General features: G+C 42.9%; 1 protein-coding gene across 2 annotated transcripts in view; it reads right to left on the bottom strand.

Annotated features, from left to right (window-relative positions):
- Window positions 1–20,593, bottom strand: part of LOC140717176 (mitogen-activated protein kinase 14) — a 55,272-nt gene that overhangs the window by 15,087 nt on the left and 19,592 nt on the right. For both annotated transcript variants that reach the window (XM_073030469.1, XM_073030470.1), the window contains exons 4-7: window positions 17,092–17,203; window positions 9,644–9,673; window positions 9,029–9,076; window positions 3,998–4,112 (exon numbers count right to left, since the gene is read on the bottom strand). In XM_073030469.1, the coding sequence (XP_072886570.1) occupies window positions 3,998–4,112; window positions 9,029–9,076; window positions 9,644–9,673; window positions 17,092–17,203 (305 nt within the window). The remainder of the gene's footprint in view (window positions 1–3,997; window positions 4,113–9,028; window positions 9,077–9,643; window positions 9,674–17,091; window positions 17,204–20,593) is intronic.

Raw genomic sequence — 20,593 nt, 5'->3', positions numbered from 1 at the left:
TGCAGTTTCGTTAAAACTGCCAAGCTTCTGGACGCTGCAACCTCACCTATGGTTCCAGCAAGCAGAAGCCCAATTCCACATTCGGCAGATAACCTCGGATACCACACGTTACTACTACGTGGTGAGCTCCCTCGACCAGGATACAGTCGCCCAGGTTGAGGAGTTCATATAGTCGCCCCCGGAGGACGGCAAATACACAGAATTCAAAGCCTTGCTCATAAGGACTTTCGGACTCTCACGGCATGAGCAAGCTACCTGCTTACTGCATCTGGATGGTTTGAGGGCCAGGCCGCCGTCGGCTTTGATGAACGAGATGCTGGCCCTGGCTGGAGGACACAAGCCCTGCCTCATGTTTGAGTAGGCTTTCCTAGAGCAGCTGACTGAGGACATACGCCTGCTGCTGTCCGACGCGGATTTCAGCGACCCCTGAAAGGTGGCAGCCCAGGCAGACGTGCTGTGGAAAGCCAAGAAGTAGAGTGTAGCGTCCGTCGCACAGATCACCAAGCCACGTGCCCAACAGCAGACCAGACCAGGCTTGGCTGCAGAGCCCACTAACCCAGAGTCAGGAGTGAGGAGACCAATGAACAATGGTGCTTCTACCACCAGCGGTGGGGCACAGAAGCCCGCCGCTGATGGCTACGGCGGCTGGCCATCGGGATAGCCTCCTGTATGTCTAGGACAAGCAGTCAGGATGCCGCTTTTTGGTTGACACTGGAGCCGACATCAGCGTCTTACCTCCGACGAGTTACGACACCCGCAACAGAGAACCGGGTCCCACCCTGAGGGCCGCGAACGGCAGCACAGTAAGGACCCACAGCACCCGTATGATGCGGCTACAGTTTGGCTCCAGCCGGTTCACGTGGGACTTCACACTGGCCACCGTAGCCCAACCGCTCCTGGGGGCAGATTTTTTGCGAGCTCAGAGCCTACTGGTCGATCTGCAAGGGAAGAGACTGGTCCATGCCAAGACCTTTCAAACGTTCTCCCTGGGTGAAGCCCAGTTGCCAGCCCCACACCTGGACTGCATCACGCTGTCCGACAACGACTTCACCAGAGTCCTGGTGGATTTCCCATCAGTTCTGGCACGGCAGTTCACGGCAGACATGCCCAGACACGGAGTACAGCACCACATCCCGACCCAGGGACCTCCCCTCCACGCCCGTGCTTGAAGGCTTCCCCTGGACAAGCTCCGACTGGCGAAGGAGGAGTTCAAGAGGATGGAGGAATTGGGGATCATACGGCGGTCCGACAGCTCATGGGCCTCCCCCCTGCACATGGTGCCCAAAGCAACAGGGGGCTGGAGACCATGCGGCGACTACTGCAGGGTGAACGAGGCTACAACCCTGTGCCGCACATTCAGGACTTTGTAGCAAACTTGCAAGGCGCACGGATCTTCTCCAAGGTAGACCTCGTCCGGGGATACCATCAAATCCCAATGCATCCGGACGACGTCCCCAAAACGGCACTCATCACCCTGTTCGGCCTTTTCAAGTTCCGCCGCATGTCGCTCGGCCTAAAGGATGCCACACAGACGTTCCAGCGGTTAATGGACGCGGTGGGACGCGACCTGGACTTCGCTTTCATCTATTTGGACGACATCCTCATAGCGAGCAGTAGTCGTCAGGAGCATCTGTTGCACCTCCGTCAACTCTACGCCCGACTGAGTGAATATGGCCTAACAATCAACCCAGCCAAATGCCAGTTCGGGCTCGACACCATCGACTTCCTGGGCCACAGGATTACTAAAGACAGGGCAACCCCTCTGCCCGCCAAGGTAGACACGGTCCGCCACTTACCCCGACCCAACACAATCAAAAGGCCTGCAGGAATTCGTGAGTATGGTGAATTTCTGCCACTGTTTCCTCCCCTCAGCAGCCCGAATCATGCGCCCCCTGTTTGCCCTACTCTGTGACGTAACCACCGGTCAACCCCGCCCCATCATCCCGGCAGCGGCACGTTTTCGACTCCATTCACAACTTAGCGCACCCCTCCGGGGTGGGGTGGCCCACCCCGGAAGCAGGTCAGTGAATGGGCCAAAACGTGCATGCACTGCCAAACAGCCAAGGTGCAGCGGCACACCAAAGCCCTGCCACAGCAGTTCCACCTCACCTGCCGGCGTTTTGACCACATTCATGTGGATATCGTGGGCCCCCTGCCAGTGTCGCGAGGAGCGCGGCACCTCCTGACTATCGTAGACCAGTTCACAAGATGACCACAGGCAGTCCCGCTCACCGACACCACCTCCGAATCCTATGCCCAAGCACTGATTGCAACCTGGGTATCTGGCTTTGGTGTACCGGCCCACATCACCTCCGACAGAGCTGCCCAGTTCACCTCCAGCCTGTGGTCAGCGATGGCCAGCCTTTTGGGGACACAGCTGCACCATACAACTGCCTACCACCCACAGTCGAACGGACCAGTGGAGCGTTTCCACCGTCACCTGAAGTCGGCTCTCATGGCCCGCCTCAAAGGGCCTAACTGGGTGGACGAGCTTCCCTGGGTCCTGCTTGGATTCCGCACGGCGCCCAAAGAGGATCTGCACACCTCGTCGGCCAAATTGGTGTACGACGCACCCCTGGTTGTCCCAGGAGAGTACATACCAGCCCCAAGGGTCAAGAAGAAGAACCCGCAGCAGTCCTGGACAGACTACCTGAGAGGCTCGGTAACCTGGCCCCCATACCCACTTCACAGCATGGGCAGAACCCGACCTGCATACCCAAAGATCTGCAGAACTGGAAGTTTGTTTTTGTACGACGGGGTGGACACCGGACTCCGCTACAACAGCCCTACGAGGGGGCGTTTACGGTGATCAGAAACAACGGGTCCACATTCGTGCTGGACATTGGGGGGAGAGAGGAGGTTTTCACAGTGGACCAACTCAAACCGGCCCATGTGGACTTGGCGCAGCCGGTCGAGATTCAGGCACCGCGACGCAGAGGCAGACCTTCCAAACAGAGTCCGACCCGGACTGAGGACACTGGGGGGTGTATCGCTGGTTGTGGGGTGGGGGGGGGGGGGTTATGTGGCGACCCACTTCTCAGCGCACTCGAACCAGCTCACAAAGTGGCGCACACTGGCATTGAGGCCGGTCCCAAAAAGGGCGCCAGCCCTTCTTCACCAGCAAGGGGAAAAGCCCGCGCGCGGGACAGGACTGTGAATATGCGCCCCCTACAGCATTCCCGCCCAGGGAGGGTAAGAACAGGAAGACTTTAAAGCGAGGCCGCGAAGTTTGAATAAATCTCTTTTGCAACTGCAACTCACCAAATGCATGTCGTTATTTCAGCGCTGTGTGTAGCACACCGCTACAATACTTCAATATTGAGCAAATGTCAATGAGTCTGACAATCAAAATCAATTTGATAGTAAAGTTATTTTAAATTTACACAGAAGAAAACACTGTTGTAAGCTTTAAGGAATTGAGGAAAACTATCAAAAGGAACTAATAAAACAAATGTCAGTCAGCAAAATTTAATCAAAGTACAGTCAGCACAAAATCTGTGAAATTATAGAACAAATTAAGTTCCAATTTTTAAAAATGCGTTTAATATTTTGCAATGCAAGTCTTGTGCATTTAAGCAACTTGCCAAGCTATTAGTTGATCAGCAAATAAAGTAGTTCCCAAGTAATAAAGCTCGTGCTGCAAACAAGTATGTTTAAACACAAAGGAGAAAAATGCCGGTAACATACTTGTTAAACATGTTTGAATGGTTTGGAAGCAATAATTCTACAAAAATAATTAACCTTACAAGCAGACAAAAGACCCATCCCAACATGCCATCATGAACAGTAAGAATATTTTTCATCTTGAAAAAAGTGGCAATGTAGTTTCCATACAATGTAGAAGAAAGAAGTCACATGCAGTAATTAAGAAATAGTTCAATTCAATATCCTCTTCCCAAGTGAAAGAGGTAAACCGTGTCTACGATTAATATAAAGTTAACAGAAACTGTCCAGGAATTAAACCTAAGAAACAACTGCTCGGACTGTTGTACCCCACCTGTTTGATTGTAATGCATCCAATTTAGCATGATCTCTGGTGCTCTATACCATCTTGTGGCTACATATCCAGTCATTTCATCATCAGTATGACGAGCCAATCCAAAGTCCAAAATCTGTAATCATAAAATGATTATATTAGACAAGAATCATTTTACTACACCCTTTAAAGTAACAAAACTCTAAATTTGCAGGTTAAAGGAAAAACTATCAATTACAAACAGCCCGTTCTGGAAATCAAAATAGCATCAACAGACGATTTAATCTTAGTTTTCATGTCATTATATCAAACATAAAAATACCTTGGCATTACCAAGTAACTAACTGTAGTGCCAAAAGACATCAGTAAGCAGATCTGCAGCAAAACGAATGAAGTTGAAGGATAATGATTAAAGTAGGGTTATCAGTGAGCGCCATATGAGAAAGACTGGGCTACAGTGCCAATAAAAAGTACTCATGTGCTTGGAAGTTACATGTTTTAAAACTTTGAATCACAGTGGATTTAATTTGGAGTTCTTGACACAGATCAACAAAAAAAGACTCTTAAGTGTCAAAGTGAAAATAGACCTCTACAAAGTGATTTAAATTAATTACAAATATAACCTGGTACTCCAGCTGCAGTGCAGCCAACAAAAAAGCCTTGCAGAGGGTGGTTGGGGAGCAGAGAAGGTTATTGGGGTCTCCCTACCTTCTGTCCAAGACCTCTTTCAGAGTCGATGCCTCTAGAAGACACAGTACATCATTAAAGACCCCTCACACCCTCTCCATGAACTGTTTGTTCTTCTGCCATCAGGTAAATGTTACAGGAGCATCAAAACTAAAACCACAAGGCTACTAAACAGCTTCCTCTCACAGGTAGTCAGCCTGCTAAATAGCTGCTCTACCTGACTCTACTTTGGACACTTTTAACTTGCACTGGACACTTATAACTTGTTTTTAACTGACATGTGGCTGTTGTGTTTTACCATTTATTGTTATGTTTATTATTTAGTGTTGCGTTTGTTATGTTATGATTGCACTGCTTCTGGGAAACGCTGTCTCATTCTGCCCTGCAGAGCTGATGTACGGTTAGAATGACAATAAAGTTTTTGAATCTTTGAAAACGACAAAGAAATTGATGATCAAAGTTTCATATCTCTTTAAGATGGCACACCAAATCACCATTGCTGCAGCCAACTGGTTTTAGAAGTCACATAATTAGTTAAATACAGATCCGTTTTTGGAGATTTGTGTGCAGTCAAGTTGTTTCAATTGATTGTAGTAAAAAAAAACACCTGTATCTAGAAGGTCCAACTGCTGGTGAGTCAGTATCCTGGCAAAAACTACACCATAAAAACAAAAGAACACACCAAACAACTCCACAAAAAGGTCATTGTAAAGCACCAGTCTGGGGGATACAGGAAAATTTCTAAATCATTGAGTATCCCTTGGAGTACAGTTAAGTCAATCATCAAGAAATGGAAAGAATATGGCACAGCTGTACATCAGCATAAAAACTAACTGTACAAGAAAGGGACTAGAGAGGGAAGTCATCAAGAGACCTATTACATCTCTGGAGGAGTTACAAGCATCAGTGGCTGAGATAGGAGAGACTATACACACAACTGTCGCCTGAGTGCTTCACCAGTCACAGCTTTATGGAAGTGGCAAAAAGAAAGCTGCTGTTGAAAAAAACTTTGCATGAAATCTCAGCTAGAATGCACATGGGAGACTCTGAAGTCAGCTGGAAGAAGATTAAACCAAAATTGAGTTTTCGACCATCAGACTAAATGCTAGGTTTGGTGCAAGCCAAACACCACACAACATCAAAAAACACACCATCCCTACTATGAAACATGGTGGTGGATGCATCATGCTGTACAGATATTTCACTGCAGCAGGCCCTGGAAGGCTTGTGAAGGTAGAGAGTAAAATGAATGCAGCAAAACACAGGGAAATCCTTGAGGTGAACCTGATGCAGTCTACAAGAGAACTCCGACTTGCAAGAAGATTTGCTTTCCAGCAACACAATGAGTATAAGACAACCTAAGTATAAAACCAATGCTAAACAAGAATGGCTTAAAAACAACAGAGTTAATGCCTTGCAGTGGGCAAGTCAGAGCCCAGACCTCAATCCATTTGAGAATTTGTGGCTGGGCTTGGAAAGGGCTGTTTGCTCAATCTCCATGCAATCTAACAGAGCTCAAGTAGTCTTGTAATGAAGAACGGGGGAAAATCACAGTGTTTAGATGTGCAAAACTAATACAGATCTACCACACAGACTCAAGGTTGTAATTGCTGCCAATAGTGCATCAACTAAATACTGACTTGAAAGGGGTGAATACTTATGCAATCAATTATTTTGTGTTTTATATTTGTAATTAATTGATACGAGAGTCTTCTTCTTTTGATCAGTGTAAAAAACAGCCAAATCCACTGTGATTCAACGCTGTAAAACAATGAAACATGAAAACTTCCAAGGTGGGGGGGGGGGGGGGGGGAGGTGAATATCTTTATAAGCACTGCAATACCATAAAAACAAAATGGATCCATACTGCACCACATCTAACAATACTTTTAAAAAGAAAAAAAAATATTTTATTTCACTTTCAGATGGTCACTTCAACATATCAGGCTAAAAAATTGTAGAAATAAGGTTTCCTCCCAAATTCCCAAGGAGAGGTAGACATGATTAATTTAGAATGGCATTGTGATCAGTGCAGATATTGTTGGCCAAAGGGCCTAATCCTGTGTTGTGCTCTATAATGTTCTATTTTGCAATACAAACTTTTTGCATTATCATTTCCATTCAGAATTAAAGACCAGGTAATTTTAATCAGTAAAAGGCTTTAGGCATTTTTACAAGTCCAAATCCTTTACCTTCTCATTGGAAAATACATTAATGATTTCTAATATTTCAATTTTGGTGAAGCTATTTTAAATAGTTAGCACCCCATGTAAAATCATCATATATGCTCCTCATACTGCAGCAGACAAATCTTCACATCTCCATAACCAAAGGAGTTATTCTCAAGTATGAGATATCAAAGCAAATAAAGAAGAACTTGTGTCAGATGACAAAAATTGGCAGTATTATTTAATGAGGAGGGCAATATTAGGTGACAGAACAATACTACTCAGCAGATAAATCATACACAGCAATGACAAATGAAATTTAATCCTGACAAGTCTAATGCAATGTATTTTGTGAGGTTCAATTAGTGTATGGCAAACACAATGAATGGTAGGTTCCTGTGGACTATTTAAGAAATGAGGCCTTTGATGTACAAATCCAAAGATCCTCAAAAGTTGGTAGCACAGATAGGGTGATGAAGGTAGCATACAAGCACTTGCCTTCATTAGCAAGGGCTTAGGAATGCAGGAGGGAAGGGTCTTTATACATTATAAAATATTAGTTAGGCGATAATGGAATATTGGGTGTAGCTCTTGCTTTCACACTGTAGAAAGGATGTGATTGCACCAAAAAGGGTGTAGATGAGATTTACCTGGACGTTGACTGGAAAAGAATTTTCAGCTATAACAAGAGACTCAAGCTGTATTTGTTTTCTGTGGAATAGAGGCTGAGTGAGAGGGACCCAATGGAGAGACACAGAATTAGGAGAGACATAAATAGGATAGATAATAGGAATGTTTTCCTTATGGCAGAAGTGTCTAAGTTCAAAGGCGAGGTTTAGATAGGATTCAAGGAAGAAAGTTTTCCATTCATAAGGAAGATGGAATCTGAGGTGATGGTTAAGGGTAGGTATTCTAGCAACATTTACAATTTGCTTGAATTACCATGTCCTGATAAATGCAATTAGAATGGATAGGTACTGATTGTCAGCATAGACATGGCGAACTGAAGGGCCTGTTTCCATGCTGCATGGCTCTTTCACATGAATATATTTCTGTTTATTCAGATATACACGAGTTAACAAAATCTTTGGTTAATTATTTTCCTTATATTGAACTGGTTGCAAGAAAAAAAACTTACTGAAACTACATGCCATTTTTATTTGGAATATTGAGTCTACAAATTAACAAATAGTGCAAACAGTTCTACATTCTTACTGTCCAGAGGGATTACATAAACGTGAGAATATGATCAGCTCATCAGATTGTGTCTGGTGAGAGAAGGTAACTATATAGCTCTCTTACTTGAAAGCAAGACAAAAATTTATCCATAGTATATTTAATAATTTCAACACATCAGGTCATCCTACCAAAATTATAATATAATGATAGGTAGAATAAAGACATTACTGTCTTTACCAGAAATATGCTTAGGCCTTATTTAGAAATGCAGTTTTATTCTGCACACCCCCAAATACGGATAATGGGATACAAGACAAGTTTAAGAATGGACAACTAGATTGATGCTAAGTTCGAAGGTCCTTAGTTACTATGATTAGCTTGGAAGACTGGAACTTCGTACTTCAGAAATCAGCACTGATTAAGATGTCTTTAAAATAGTTAAGTGATTACATGAGGAAAAGCTTTTGAATGCAAAGTGGCTGCAAAAATTGAAAGAACACCAGATGATTTCAGAATGTGTTTTTTTTAAACAAGGGATTCGTTGCCTTTCTCCACTGTCTCGTTAAATGTTTAATTGCCTTTGAGACAAATTTCATAGCATCTAAATTAGTCAAAATAAATTGTTAGAAAGAGATTGTAAGGCAAGGATAGATAAAATGGAAAAAGAGCAGAGAGATAAAGGAAATGTGGCTAACCACTAATATTTTATTTTCTGCAAAGGTTTTAATACTGCTTCCAAAGCTTTGGATAAAGTTCTCTGCAAGAGAACTGCGTCGCAGCACATCCTGGTTCAAACAATTTATGCCATAAATGATTCTTCTCTAATGAAATCCATTAAAGATGCCAAGAAAGATTCTGCACAATCAAACTATTATCTGAAATCAAAATCAATTAATTCCACTTTTCAGTCTGCCCTGTCTCCAGTTATCTATTTAGAAATGGATAAAGGCATTCTCAACACTGGACAAGAAAGCTTCTAAGCAACAACTGAAGTACTTTAAGCAAAGCGTTTCTTTACCTTTAGCTCACAATCTTCATTCACTGCAAGATTGCTGGGTTTCAAATCCTATCAAACAAAATAAATAACTTATTTGAAATAATTTTGTTCAGCTGTTCTTAACTAAATTGTAGATTGCTCGAAATATTCAGAAACATCCTAGTTAAGAAATTGCATAAAGCTTTCCAGACACACTAAGTATTTATGTCTCATTGAGAATAAGCAATAAGTCCAAACTGAATACACAGAATAAAGTATTGATTGAAACAAGTTTTTCATCTCAGTATACCATGGTAATTTACATTTAAAATTACAACAAGTGGTATTTATTTTTTGCTTAATCTTGCAACTAATTCTCTTCTCAACCTTCCACAAAAGCACAACAAAATTCAAGAAAGCAAATCTGCTTTATTGGATGAAATGATAACCATCTTAACCAACCTTTAATACTTTAAATTATTTTGATGTTTTAAATGCAGCAGTACTCTGAATGAATAATACAAGAGATGCTACAGTACACAAGTCAGTGGTACTCGCATTCATATTTAAAGCATCAAATGTTTTATACTTATAATAGTTGTAAAGAGAGTACTTAATAAAGTAAACATGAATACATTCATAATATGAAATACTTACTCTGTGTATAATTCCAGCAGAATGGATATACTATAAAAAAACAAAATTAAATACTGTTTAAGTTTTAAAGCCAAACCATGTTCCATAAATTATATGCTACAACAGAATATTATTTATAATTAACAAGACTTATAACAAGGTTCTTAAAAAACATTTACTTTCACTTCTCAAAGGAACTAAAGTTAATATAGGATGTGAAAGACACTCAACAGAAAGCTTTAAACCAAGTTAATTCATACTCCAGATTTAGAAGTAACTGGCAAGGCCAACATTTAGCACTCATGCCCTAATGATCTTGAAGGTGGCGCAGAGTTTCCAAAGTAACTAGGGATATACTTCTCATCTCAGGTGGACAGTATTCTATGATACTCGAGTTTTATACACAGTAAATGCTCCATTGAGAAATTCAAAAGGCAAGTCACTTAGTGCAAAATCTCTAACGTGCTACATATTAACAGTTACAGATTAAGCAGTGATGATATCTTTGAATGTCATGAGTTGATATTCTTATTGAAATAGTTGTTTGGCTGCCTTGAGAGCCAAGATAAGTCTTATATATAAAAATCACCTAATCTGACTTTGCACATACTATTATGGATCATAACCAGTTCTGCCTGTTAATTACTTCACTGTTCATTCAACAACATAGTCGTACAGCACACTATTTGCCTGCTGGGCCACATGACTTCCTGACTATCACTCCACAAGGATTATTCTTAACATTGGAGCCTCAAGGCTGTCCTCAGCCTCCTACTTTACTCACTGTACACTGACAACTGCATGTCCAGACTCTATACCAAATCCATCTACAAGTTTCCATATGGTAACACCATAGTGGGCTGTATTTAAAATAATGAGTCAATAATACATTTAAATGAAATGCCTAGAGTCAAAGGGGACATGCCAAATTGCTTTAACCTTCCAAGGAAACATAGAAACTGAGAAAATAGGTGCAGGAGTAGGCCATTCGGCCCTTTAAGCCTGCACCGCCATTCAGTATGATCATGGCTGATCATCCAACTCAGAACCCTGTACCTGCTTTCTCTCCATACCCCCTGATCCCTTTAGTCACAAGGGCAATATCTAACTTCCTCTTAAATATAGAGAATGAACCGGCCTCAACTGTTTCCTGTGGCAGAGAATTTCACAGATTCACCACTCTCTGTGTGAAGAAGATTTTCCTCATCTTGGTCCTAAAAGGCTTCCCCTTTATCCTTAAACTGTGACCCCTCATTCTGGACTTCCCCAACATCGGAAACAATCTTCCTGCATCTAGCCTGTTCAATCCCTTTAGAATTTTATACTAAGAAGTTGATAAAGCCTAGTAACATGAAAGAACTTCTCCCTCAATGTCAGCAGAACAAAAAAGATGGTGTCTGACTTCAGGGAGAGGGGCTGTGCACATGCTTCTGTTTACATCAGTGTGAGACTGGAAGGGTTGGTAGCTTCATGCTACTAGGAGTGAACATCACTAGTAGCCTGCCCTGGACCAACCACAGACACCACAACAAAGAAAACACACCAGCACCTCTATTTCCTCAGCAAGCTAAAGAAATTTAGCATGTCTAATTAGACCCTCGCCAGTTTTTTTTTTTGCTGCACCATAGAAAGAATCCAATATGGATGCATTACAGCTTACAATGGCAATTGCTCTGCCCATGACTGCAAGAAATTGCAGACATAGAACAGAGCAGTACAGCACATTACAGGCCCTTCAGCCCACAAAGTTGTGCCCACCCTCAAACCCTGCCTCCCATATAAACCCCCACCTTAAATTCCTCCATATACCTGTCCAGTAGTTTCTTAAACTTCCACTAGTGTATCTGCCTCCATCACTGACTCAGGCAGTGCATTCCACGCACCAACCACTCTCTGAGTGAAAAACCTTTCCCTAATATCCCCCTTGAACTTCCCTCCTCTTACCTTAAAGCCGTGTCCTCTTGTACTGAGCAGTAGCGCCCTGGGGAAGAGGCGTTGGCTGTCCACTCTGTCTATTCCTCTTAATATCTTGTACACCTCTATATTGCCTCCTCTCATCCTCCTTCTCTCCAAAGAGTAAAGCCCTAGCTCCGTTAATCTCTGATCATAATCCATACTCTCTAAACCAGGCAGCATCCTGGTAAATCTCCTCTGTACCCTTTCCAATGCTTCCACATCCTTCCTATAAGTGAGGCGACCAGAACTGGACACAGTACTCCAAGTGTGGCCTAACCAGAGTTTTATAGAGCTGCATCATTACATCGCGACTCTTAAACTCTATCCCTCGACTTATGAAAGCTAACACCCCATAAACTTTCTTAACTACCCTATCTACCTGTGAGGCAACTTTCAGGGATCTGTGGACATGTACCCCCAGATCCCTCTGATCCTCCACACTACCAAGTATCCTGCCACTTACTTTGTACTCTGCCTTGGAGTTTGTCCTTCCAAAGTGTACCACCTCACACTTCTCTGGGTTGAACTCCATCTGCCACTTCTCAGCCCACTTCTGCATCCCATCAATGTCTCTCTACAATCTTCAACAATCCTCTCCACCAACCTTTGTGTCGTCTGCAAACTTGCCAACTCACCCTTCTACCCCCACATCCGGGTCGTTAATAAAAAAAAAATCACAAAAAGTAGAGGTCCCAGACCAGATCCTTGTGGGACACCACTAGTCACAACCCTCCAATCTGAATGTACTCCCTCCACCTCAACCCTCTGCCTTCTGCAGGCAAGCCAATTCTGAATCCACCTGGCCAAACTTCCCTGGATCCCATGCCTTCTGACTTTCTGAATAAGCCTACCGTGTGGTACCTTGTCAAATGCCTTACTAAAATCCATGTAGATCACATCCACTGCACTACCCTCATCTATATGCCTGGTCACCTCCTCAAAGAACTCTATCAGGCTTGTTAAGCACGATCTGTCCTTCACAAAGCCATGCTGACTGTCCCTGATCAGACCATGATTCTCTAAATGCCCACAGATCCTATCTCCAAGAATCTTTTCCAAAAGCTTTCCCACCACAGACGTAAGGCTCACTGATTACCCAGACTATCCCTACTACCTTTTTTGAACAAGAGGACAACATTCACCTCCCTCCAATCCTCCAGTACCATTTCCGTGGACAACGAGGACATAAAGATCCTAGCCAGAGGCTCAGCAATCTCTTCCCTCGCCTCATGGAGCAGCCTGGGGAATATTCCATTAGGCCCCGGGGAATTATCCGTCCTAATGTATTTTAACAACTCCAACACCTCCTCTCCCTTAATATCAACATGCTCCAGAACATCAACCTCACTCATATTGTCCTCACCGTCATCAGGTTCCCTCTCATTGCTGAATACCGAAGAGAAGTATTCATTGAGGACCTTGCTCACTTCCACAGCCTCCAGGCACAACTTCCCACTTTTATCTCTAATCGGTCCTACCTTCACTCCTGTCATCCTTTTGTTCTTCACATAATTGAAGAATGCCTTGGGGTTTTCCTTTACCCTACTCGCCAAGGCCTTCTCATGCCCCCTTCTTGCTCTTCTCAGCCCCTTCTTAAGCTCCTTTCTTGCTACCCTATATTCCTTGATAGACCCATCTGATCCTTGCTTCCTAAACCTCGTGTGTGCTGCCTTCTTCCACCTGACAGATTTTCCACTTCATTTGTCACCCATTGTTCCTTCACCCTACCATTCTTTATTTTCCTCACAGGGACAAATTCATCCCTAACATCCTGCAAAAGATCCTTAAACATCAACCACATGTCCATAGTACATTTCCCTGCAAAAACATCATCCCAATTCACACCCGCAAGTTCTAGCCTTATAGCCTCATAATTTTCCCTTCCCCAATTAAAAGTTTTCCTGTCCTCTCTGATTCTATCCTTTTCCATGATAATGCTAAAGGCCAGGGAGTGGTGATCACTATCACCCAGATGCTCACCCACTGACAGATCTGTGACCTGACCCGGTTCGTTACCTAATACTAGATCTAGTATGGCATTCCCCCTAGTCGGCCTGTCAACTTACTGTGACAGGAATCCATCCTGGACACACTTAACAAACTCTGCCCCATCTAAACCCTTGGAACTAATCAGGTGCCAATCAATATTAGGGAAGTTAAAGTCACCCATGATAACAACCCTGTTATTTTTGCACCTTTCCAAAATCTGCCTCCCAATCTGCTCCTCGGTATCTCTGCTGCTACCGGGGACCTATAGAATACCCCCAGTAGAGTAACTGCTCCCTTCCTGTTCCTGACTTCCACCCATACTGACTCAAAAGAGGATCCTACTACATTACCCACCCTTTCTGCAGCTGTAATAGTATCCCTGACCAGTAATGCCACTCCTCCTCCCCTTTTCCCCCCCTCTATCCCTTTTAAAGCACTGAAATCCAGGAATATTGAGAATCCATTCCTGCCCTGGTGCCAGCCAAGTCTCCGTAATGGCCACTACATCATAATTCCATGTACGTATCCAAGCTCTCAGTTCATCACCTTTGTTCCTGATGCTTCTTGCATTGAAGTACACACACCTTAGCCCTTCTACCTTACTACCTTTACACCCTTTATTCTGTTTCTCTTTCCTCAAAGCCTCTCTATATGTTAGATCTGGCTTTACTCCATGCACTTCTTTCACTGCTCTATCGCTCTGGGTCCCATCCCCCTTGCAAATTATTTTAAACCCTCCCGAACCATGCTAGCAAACCTACCAGCAAGGATATTGCTCCCCCTCGAGTTCAGGTGCAACCCATCCAGTCTGTACAGGTCCCACCTTCCCCAGAAGAGATCCCAATGATCCAAAAATCTAAAACACTGCCCCCTGCACCAACTCCTCAGCCACGCATTCAACTGCCATCTCCTCCAATTCTTACCATCACTATCACGTAGCACTGGCAGCAAACCTGAGAAAGCCACCCTTGAGGTCCTGTTCTTCAGCCTTCTGCCTAGTTCCCGAAACTCACACTTCCGGACCTCATCCCTCTTCCTGCCTATGTCATTGGTACTGACATGTATCACGACTTCTGGTTGCTTTCCCTCTCGTACCAGGATGTCATGCACCCGGTCAGAGACATCCCGGACCCTGGCACCCGGGAGGCAACAAACCATGCAGGTGTCCTTCTCACATCCACAAAATCTCCTGTCTGCTCCTCTGACTATAGAGTCTCCAATGACGACAGCTCTCCTCTTCTCCGTCCCATCCTTCTGCACCACAGGGTCAGACTCAGTGCCAGAGGCCCTGCCACCGTGGCTCACACCTGGTCGGTCATCTTCGCCAACAGCATCCAGGACGGTAAACTTATTATTCAGGGGAATGGCTACAGGGGTGCTCTGCACTACCTGTCTACTCTCCTTCACTTCCCCCCCGCGGACTGTCACCCAACGACCTGCTTCCGGCAGCCTAGGTGTGACTACCTCCCTGTAGCTCTCATCTATGACTGCCTCATTCTCCCTTATGAGTCGAAGGTCATCCAGCTGCTACTCCAGATTCCTCACACGGTCTTCCAGATCGCCCAGCCGCATGCACTTCTGGCAGATGTGACTCTGCGGGAAAGGGGAGCTCCCCCAATACTGCCACATCTCACAGGAGAGGCACATCATCGTCTCAGGAGGCATTGTAAAGACTAACTGGGAACAAGCTCGTCCTCCTCCTCTTCTTATCGAAGCCTCTCGAGTCAAAGCCTCAAATCTCCACTCCTTCACTGGCCCACTCACTCACTGGCCGCTTTCATTAGGCAGCTCCGCTTGAGCTACCCCTCTATTTATTTGTTTGAGCTTTTCAAACTGCTTGGTCACCTGACCTCGATTCCTCAATCAGCTGCTTTCTGCTGAGTCTGAGCTATTCAAATCTTTATTGACTTGATTGCACAGTCCAACTGCCAAAACTGCCAGAATCTCTCGAGTCAAAGCCTCAAATCTCCACTCCTTCTATAGACACACCTTAGGGTACAGAAACCAGCCTCCACTTAATGAACTACCATAGTACACTTCTCACTGCCTCAGTAAAAGAACCAGCATAATCAAAGGTCTCACCCAACCCAAACATTATCTCTTCTCCTCCCTTCATCAGGCAGGAGATATAATAGCAAGGTAGAAGCTGAGCTTGAACCTGGTAGTCAGTGCTTTCAGGCTTTAGTAAGACTACTGAATAATTCCATACAATAAAATGGATTCCTGACCATACTGCCTAATAACACTGTACTTTCTCAGTGTAGTAACACTTCTGCACTTTGTTATTGTTCTATCTTGTACTACTTCAACGCACCATTGAAACGAATTGATCTGCATGAATGGTATGCAAGACAACTTTTCTCACTGTACCTCAGTATTTGTGAAAATGATGAGCCAATCTAAAATTTATCAATGTGAGAAATATAAAGCTTTTGGAGAAGGAGGGGGTAGCCTATGAGGAGAGATCAAGTTGTCTAGGACTATACTCACTGCAATTCAGAAGAATAAGAAGCAATCTTACAGAAACCAAATTATGAAATAGATATACAAGATAGAAGCAGAAGTTGTTTCCACTGGGAAGCAAGGCTAGAAGTAGGGGACATGCCCTCAAGATTCAGGGGAGTGGATTAGGATGGAGTGAGAAGGAACTAATTTTCCCAGACAGTGGTGAATCTGTGCAATTCTCTGCCTCAAGGAAATAGTAGAGGCTACACCACTAAGTATATTTAAACCACTGTTAGATAAATTTTTGCATAGCAGGGAAATCAAGGATTATGGGGAAAGGTAGCTAAGTGGAGCTGAGACCAGGGCCAAATCAACTACGACCTTTTTGAATGCTGAAGCAGCTCAACAGGCCAAACAGAGTAATTCTGCTCATATTTTTTGTGTTCTTATGATCCACAAGCTTATAATTAGCGATAGCATACAAAATAAATCAATAAAGCAACGTGAAATATTTATAAATCATTGGCCATCCTCAGCTCCAGCACTATGCCATATTCCATTCACAAAATATTAAAGACAATGTTGAGGATTTATTTACAAGGTACCAGTGATGCAGGAATTCAATTATGTGGAGGAATATGAAAAGCAGGAATTGTTTCCCTCAAGAGGGGGGCAGTTGATGGGAAATGTAAAAGTGATATTCAGAATGGTAAAAGGGTTTACATACGAGGATAAATCGGTTCCACCTGCAAGAAGGTCACTTTGAAGAGGATTCATTTAATTAATAGATATTAAGATAATTGATAAAAGAACTAAGGGCCAGATGAGAGATTTTGTTTTTGAAATAGTGTGCTATGATAACTTGGAATGTATGCTTTAAAAGCCGGTGGAAGTAAATTCAAGATAAACTTTCCAAAGAGTCATATTTAATTAAAGCTAAACAATTTGTACAATTACAGCTAGTGTAGATAATGGGACAAAATTGGATAGTTCTTGGCAAAGGCATGACTACCTACTTATGCATACCCCTGCAAGTCACCATTTCCAGAAAAGAAGATACGGGAAGAAAAGAAACTCACCTTAAGGCCGCGTAATATCTGGTATATTAGGAACTGTACATGGTCATCTGTGAGTTTCTGACATTTAACAATATTGTTAAGATCAGCTCCCATTAGGTGTGTTACCAAATACCTGTGCAAAAAAAGTCAAATTACAATATTAAAATAAATATTTGAAGCTATAATCTGCAGTATTGTGTAAGAGTCTTAGACATAAATATTTAGGGAGCCCAAGACATCTGTAGTATGACAGTAATTTATGTATTGCACTGGACTACTGCTGCAAAGTCATGATAAACCTGATTCTGGTATGGGTCTCTTTTGTGGACTGAGAGTTGGAAGGGTCAGGGAGAAGGGAAGCATGGTTAGGAAAAGGGGAAGGGAGAGGGGAGGGAGTGAGAAGCACCAGAGTCATGCTGCAATGATCAATCAACCAACTGTTTGGAATCAAATGACCTTGCCTGGTGTCTCAGGGTTGGATGTGTCTCCACCTCTGCCACCCTCCATCTGTGGCACTCCTTCTCTCACCTGTCCCACATCCCTCCCACAATGCTCCACCCTCACCATTCCCAATGTACTTTGCTCCCACCAGATTTACAAAGTTGCTCTCTGCTCCATGTTGATCAATACAGTACTGGACAGAAGCATTAGGCATCCTAGCTATACAAATATGCCTAAAACTTTTCCACAGTACTGTATAATAAAAAAAAAACACCCATATTGTCAATTAGATATTCTTTTAAGGTGTAGCAGCTCAAATAAATTGGATTTATATATTTTAATAGAGTGTATTTTCTTTAAGATTTTTTTTTCCAAAAGCCATTACAAATATAAGCAAGGCAGTAATGTGGGAACTGATTGGCACAGAAAAAAAATTATCATTTGACCTCTGATAGCATAAATCTAGCAGACAATGAATGTGCCTACCTCAAAAATTATGGTTCTAATTAAGTTTCCAGAGTTCACAGAATCTAAGTGATGCAAGATCCGTCCATAAAATCTGATTATAGTTCAGAACTATTATTTTATTTTAATCAAAACAGTGGCATTTGACTTTTGGAATGTTTGTCTCTTGAATGGCTTATGCTTTCACTAACAATTCTTTAGATGAGAGTGCCAAATATTTAGAATGTGAACATTCTAATCTTGATGTAACATAGAATACATGGATTGATAGGGTGGGGAGAAGGTACAGTACATGGAAATCAAGTTAATCACAGGGAAAATGCAAAACAATGCCACCATTGAAAGCATTTAATTTTCATGCTGCAAGAAAAACTGCTCATGGAGCACACAGAGGAGTTTTAAAACTTTAAACCTTGAACTGTCATGTTGTTTAATTTTTCTGCTTCAGCAGCAGATTTCCAGAATTCAAATGAAAGTGTTTTTTTCTTCACTACCCATAAGTTTTGGTCTTTGCCTTTATCTAGTTTCACAACAGACTCTGGCCTGGATTCTGTGCAAAGGCAGCAAAATCACCATTCCTCTGCTTACATGTTTGAACAGTTCAGACGCCCAAGGAAAAGCCCTGATCTTAATGGATGAGTGCCAATAGTTGTTTCCCAGCAGTGCTGAACTTTCCCATGAAGTACAATAACTGATCATGATCTTGCTGGGATTTCTCAACATTTATGCTTGTAAGATTATGCGACTGTAGAGAAGGGATAAATAATGCTTTTAGCTATTGAAAAAAAAGTGTTTGAAATTACTTTTAGTTCATTTAGAAAAAAAAGTTTATTTCCATATATTTACATGACACTGAATAAGCTTGACAATCCTGATAGCTGGCAAAGCTGGGCAGTGGGCTTTGCTAGCTGTCAAAAACCTTCAATAGCATTTGGCCCACCCGGTTCCACATTACATGGTCTGAGTCCCCAATACTGTTTAGGCTCTGGGCTAATTGTACCAGCATTATCAGCCTTCCAAATGCAGCTGAGTGAAGAATGCAGGTGGCAAGGTCCTATCTGTAAGCTTCAGGTCAATTTCCCTTTCATTACACATCCCGATCTGTTCTGTTTTATTTTGTAGAGCTCAGTTTTCCCAGAGTTGAGGCTTCAGGTTTCCTGGTCAGTATAAATAACACTTTTTTTGTTTTTTGATTTTATTTTAGATAGATTTTTTGCATAGGGTAATGGGGAAGAGGCAGGTAAGTGGAACTGAGTCTATGGCCAGATCAGCCACGATCTTATTGAATGGCAGCACAGGCTAAATGGGCTAGATGATTGATTACAGTCCATAAGTTCTTATAATCGCTTGACAAAACCATAGCAAACTACAAACCGACATGCAATGCATCGTGAGGGCAGGAAAATATGATACTGTGCACTGATTGAAAACTCTACAATGCCTCCACATCCAGTAACTTAAAAATCAAGTTTACCTTCACTTGGTTCTAATGTGATTAAAAAGCACCTTTTAGTTTGATTCAATCAATTTTAATTCTAAAATCAATTCTCTTAAGAATAACAAGAATTCTTTTAGAAGAACTTGAATGATTCTTTCTGAAAACAATGCCACTTAGAAAAGTTACAAAATTACTGCAAAATAAAATCAAAAGGGAAACTAGGTAATATTTTCCATTATTTCATACCATTCACAGAAACACAGAAAACCTACAGCACAATACAGGCCCTTCGGCCCACAAAGTTGAGCCAAACATGTCCCTACCTCAGAAATTACTAGGCTTACCTATAGCCTTCTATTTTACAAAGCTCCATGTACACTAAAAGCCTCTTAAAAGACCTTATCGTATCCACCTCCACCCACCATCGCCGGCAGCCCATTCCACACACTCACCAGTTTCTGAGTAAAAAACTTACCCCTGACATCTCCTCTGTACCTATTCCCCAGCACCTTAAACCTGTGTCCTCTTGTGGCAACCATTTCAGCCCTGGGAAAAAGCCTCTGACTATCCACATGATCAATGCCTCTCATCATCCTGTACACCTCTATCAGGTCACCTCTCATCTTCCTTCGCTCCAAGGAGAAAAGGCCGAGTTCACTCAACCTATTCTCATAAGACATGCTTCCCAATCCAGGCAACATCCTTGTAAATCTCCTCTGCACCCTTTCTATCCTTCCTGTAGTGAGGCAATCAGAACTGAGCACAGTACTCCAAGTGGGGTCTGACCAGGGTCCTATATAGCTGCAACATTACCTCTTAGCTCCTAAATTCAATTCCATGATTGATGAAGGCCAATACACCATTCGCCTTCTTAACCACAGAGTCAACCTGCACAGCTGCTTTGAGCATCCTATGGACTCGGACTGCAAGATCCCTCTGATTCTCCACACTGCCAAAAGTCTTACCATTAATACTATATTCTGCCATCATATTTGACCTACCAGAATGAACCACTTCACACTTAACTGGGTTGAACTCCATCTGCCACTTCTCAGCCCAGTTTTGCATCCTATCAATGTCCAGCTATATACTCATTCACTTACTCAGAACTTCTTCCACATAGGAACAGCTTCTATCTAAGGAACTGGGGCTCTTTTAAATAACAGTTCATAATCATTT

Source organism: Hemitrygon akajei, chromosome 27, assembly GCF_048418815.1.
Source record: "Hemitrygon akajei chromosome 27, sHemAka1.3, whole genome shotgun sequence".
NCBI classification, from domain to species: Eukaryota; Metazoa; Chordata; class Chondrichthyes; order Myliobatiformes; family Dasyatidae; genus Hemitrygon; species Hemitrygon akajei.
The sequence above is the reverse complement of the archived record's forward strand: the minus strand, read 5'-3'. Positions and strand labels throughout refer to the sequence as shown.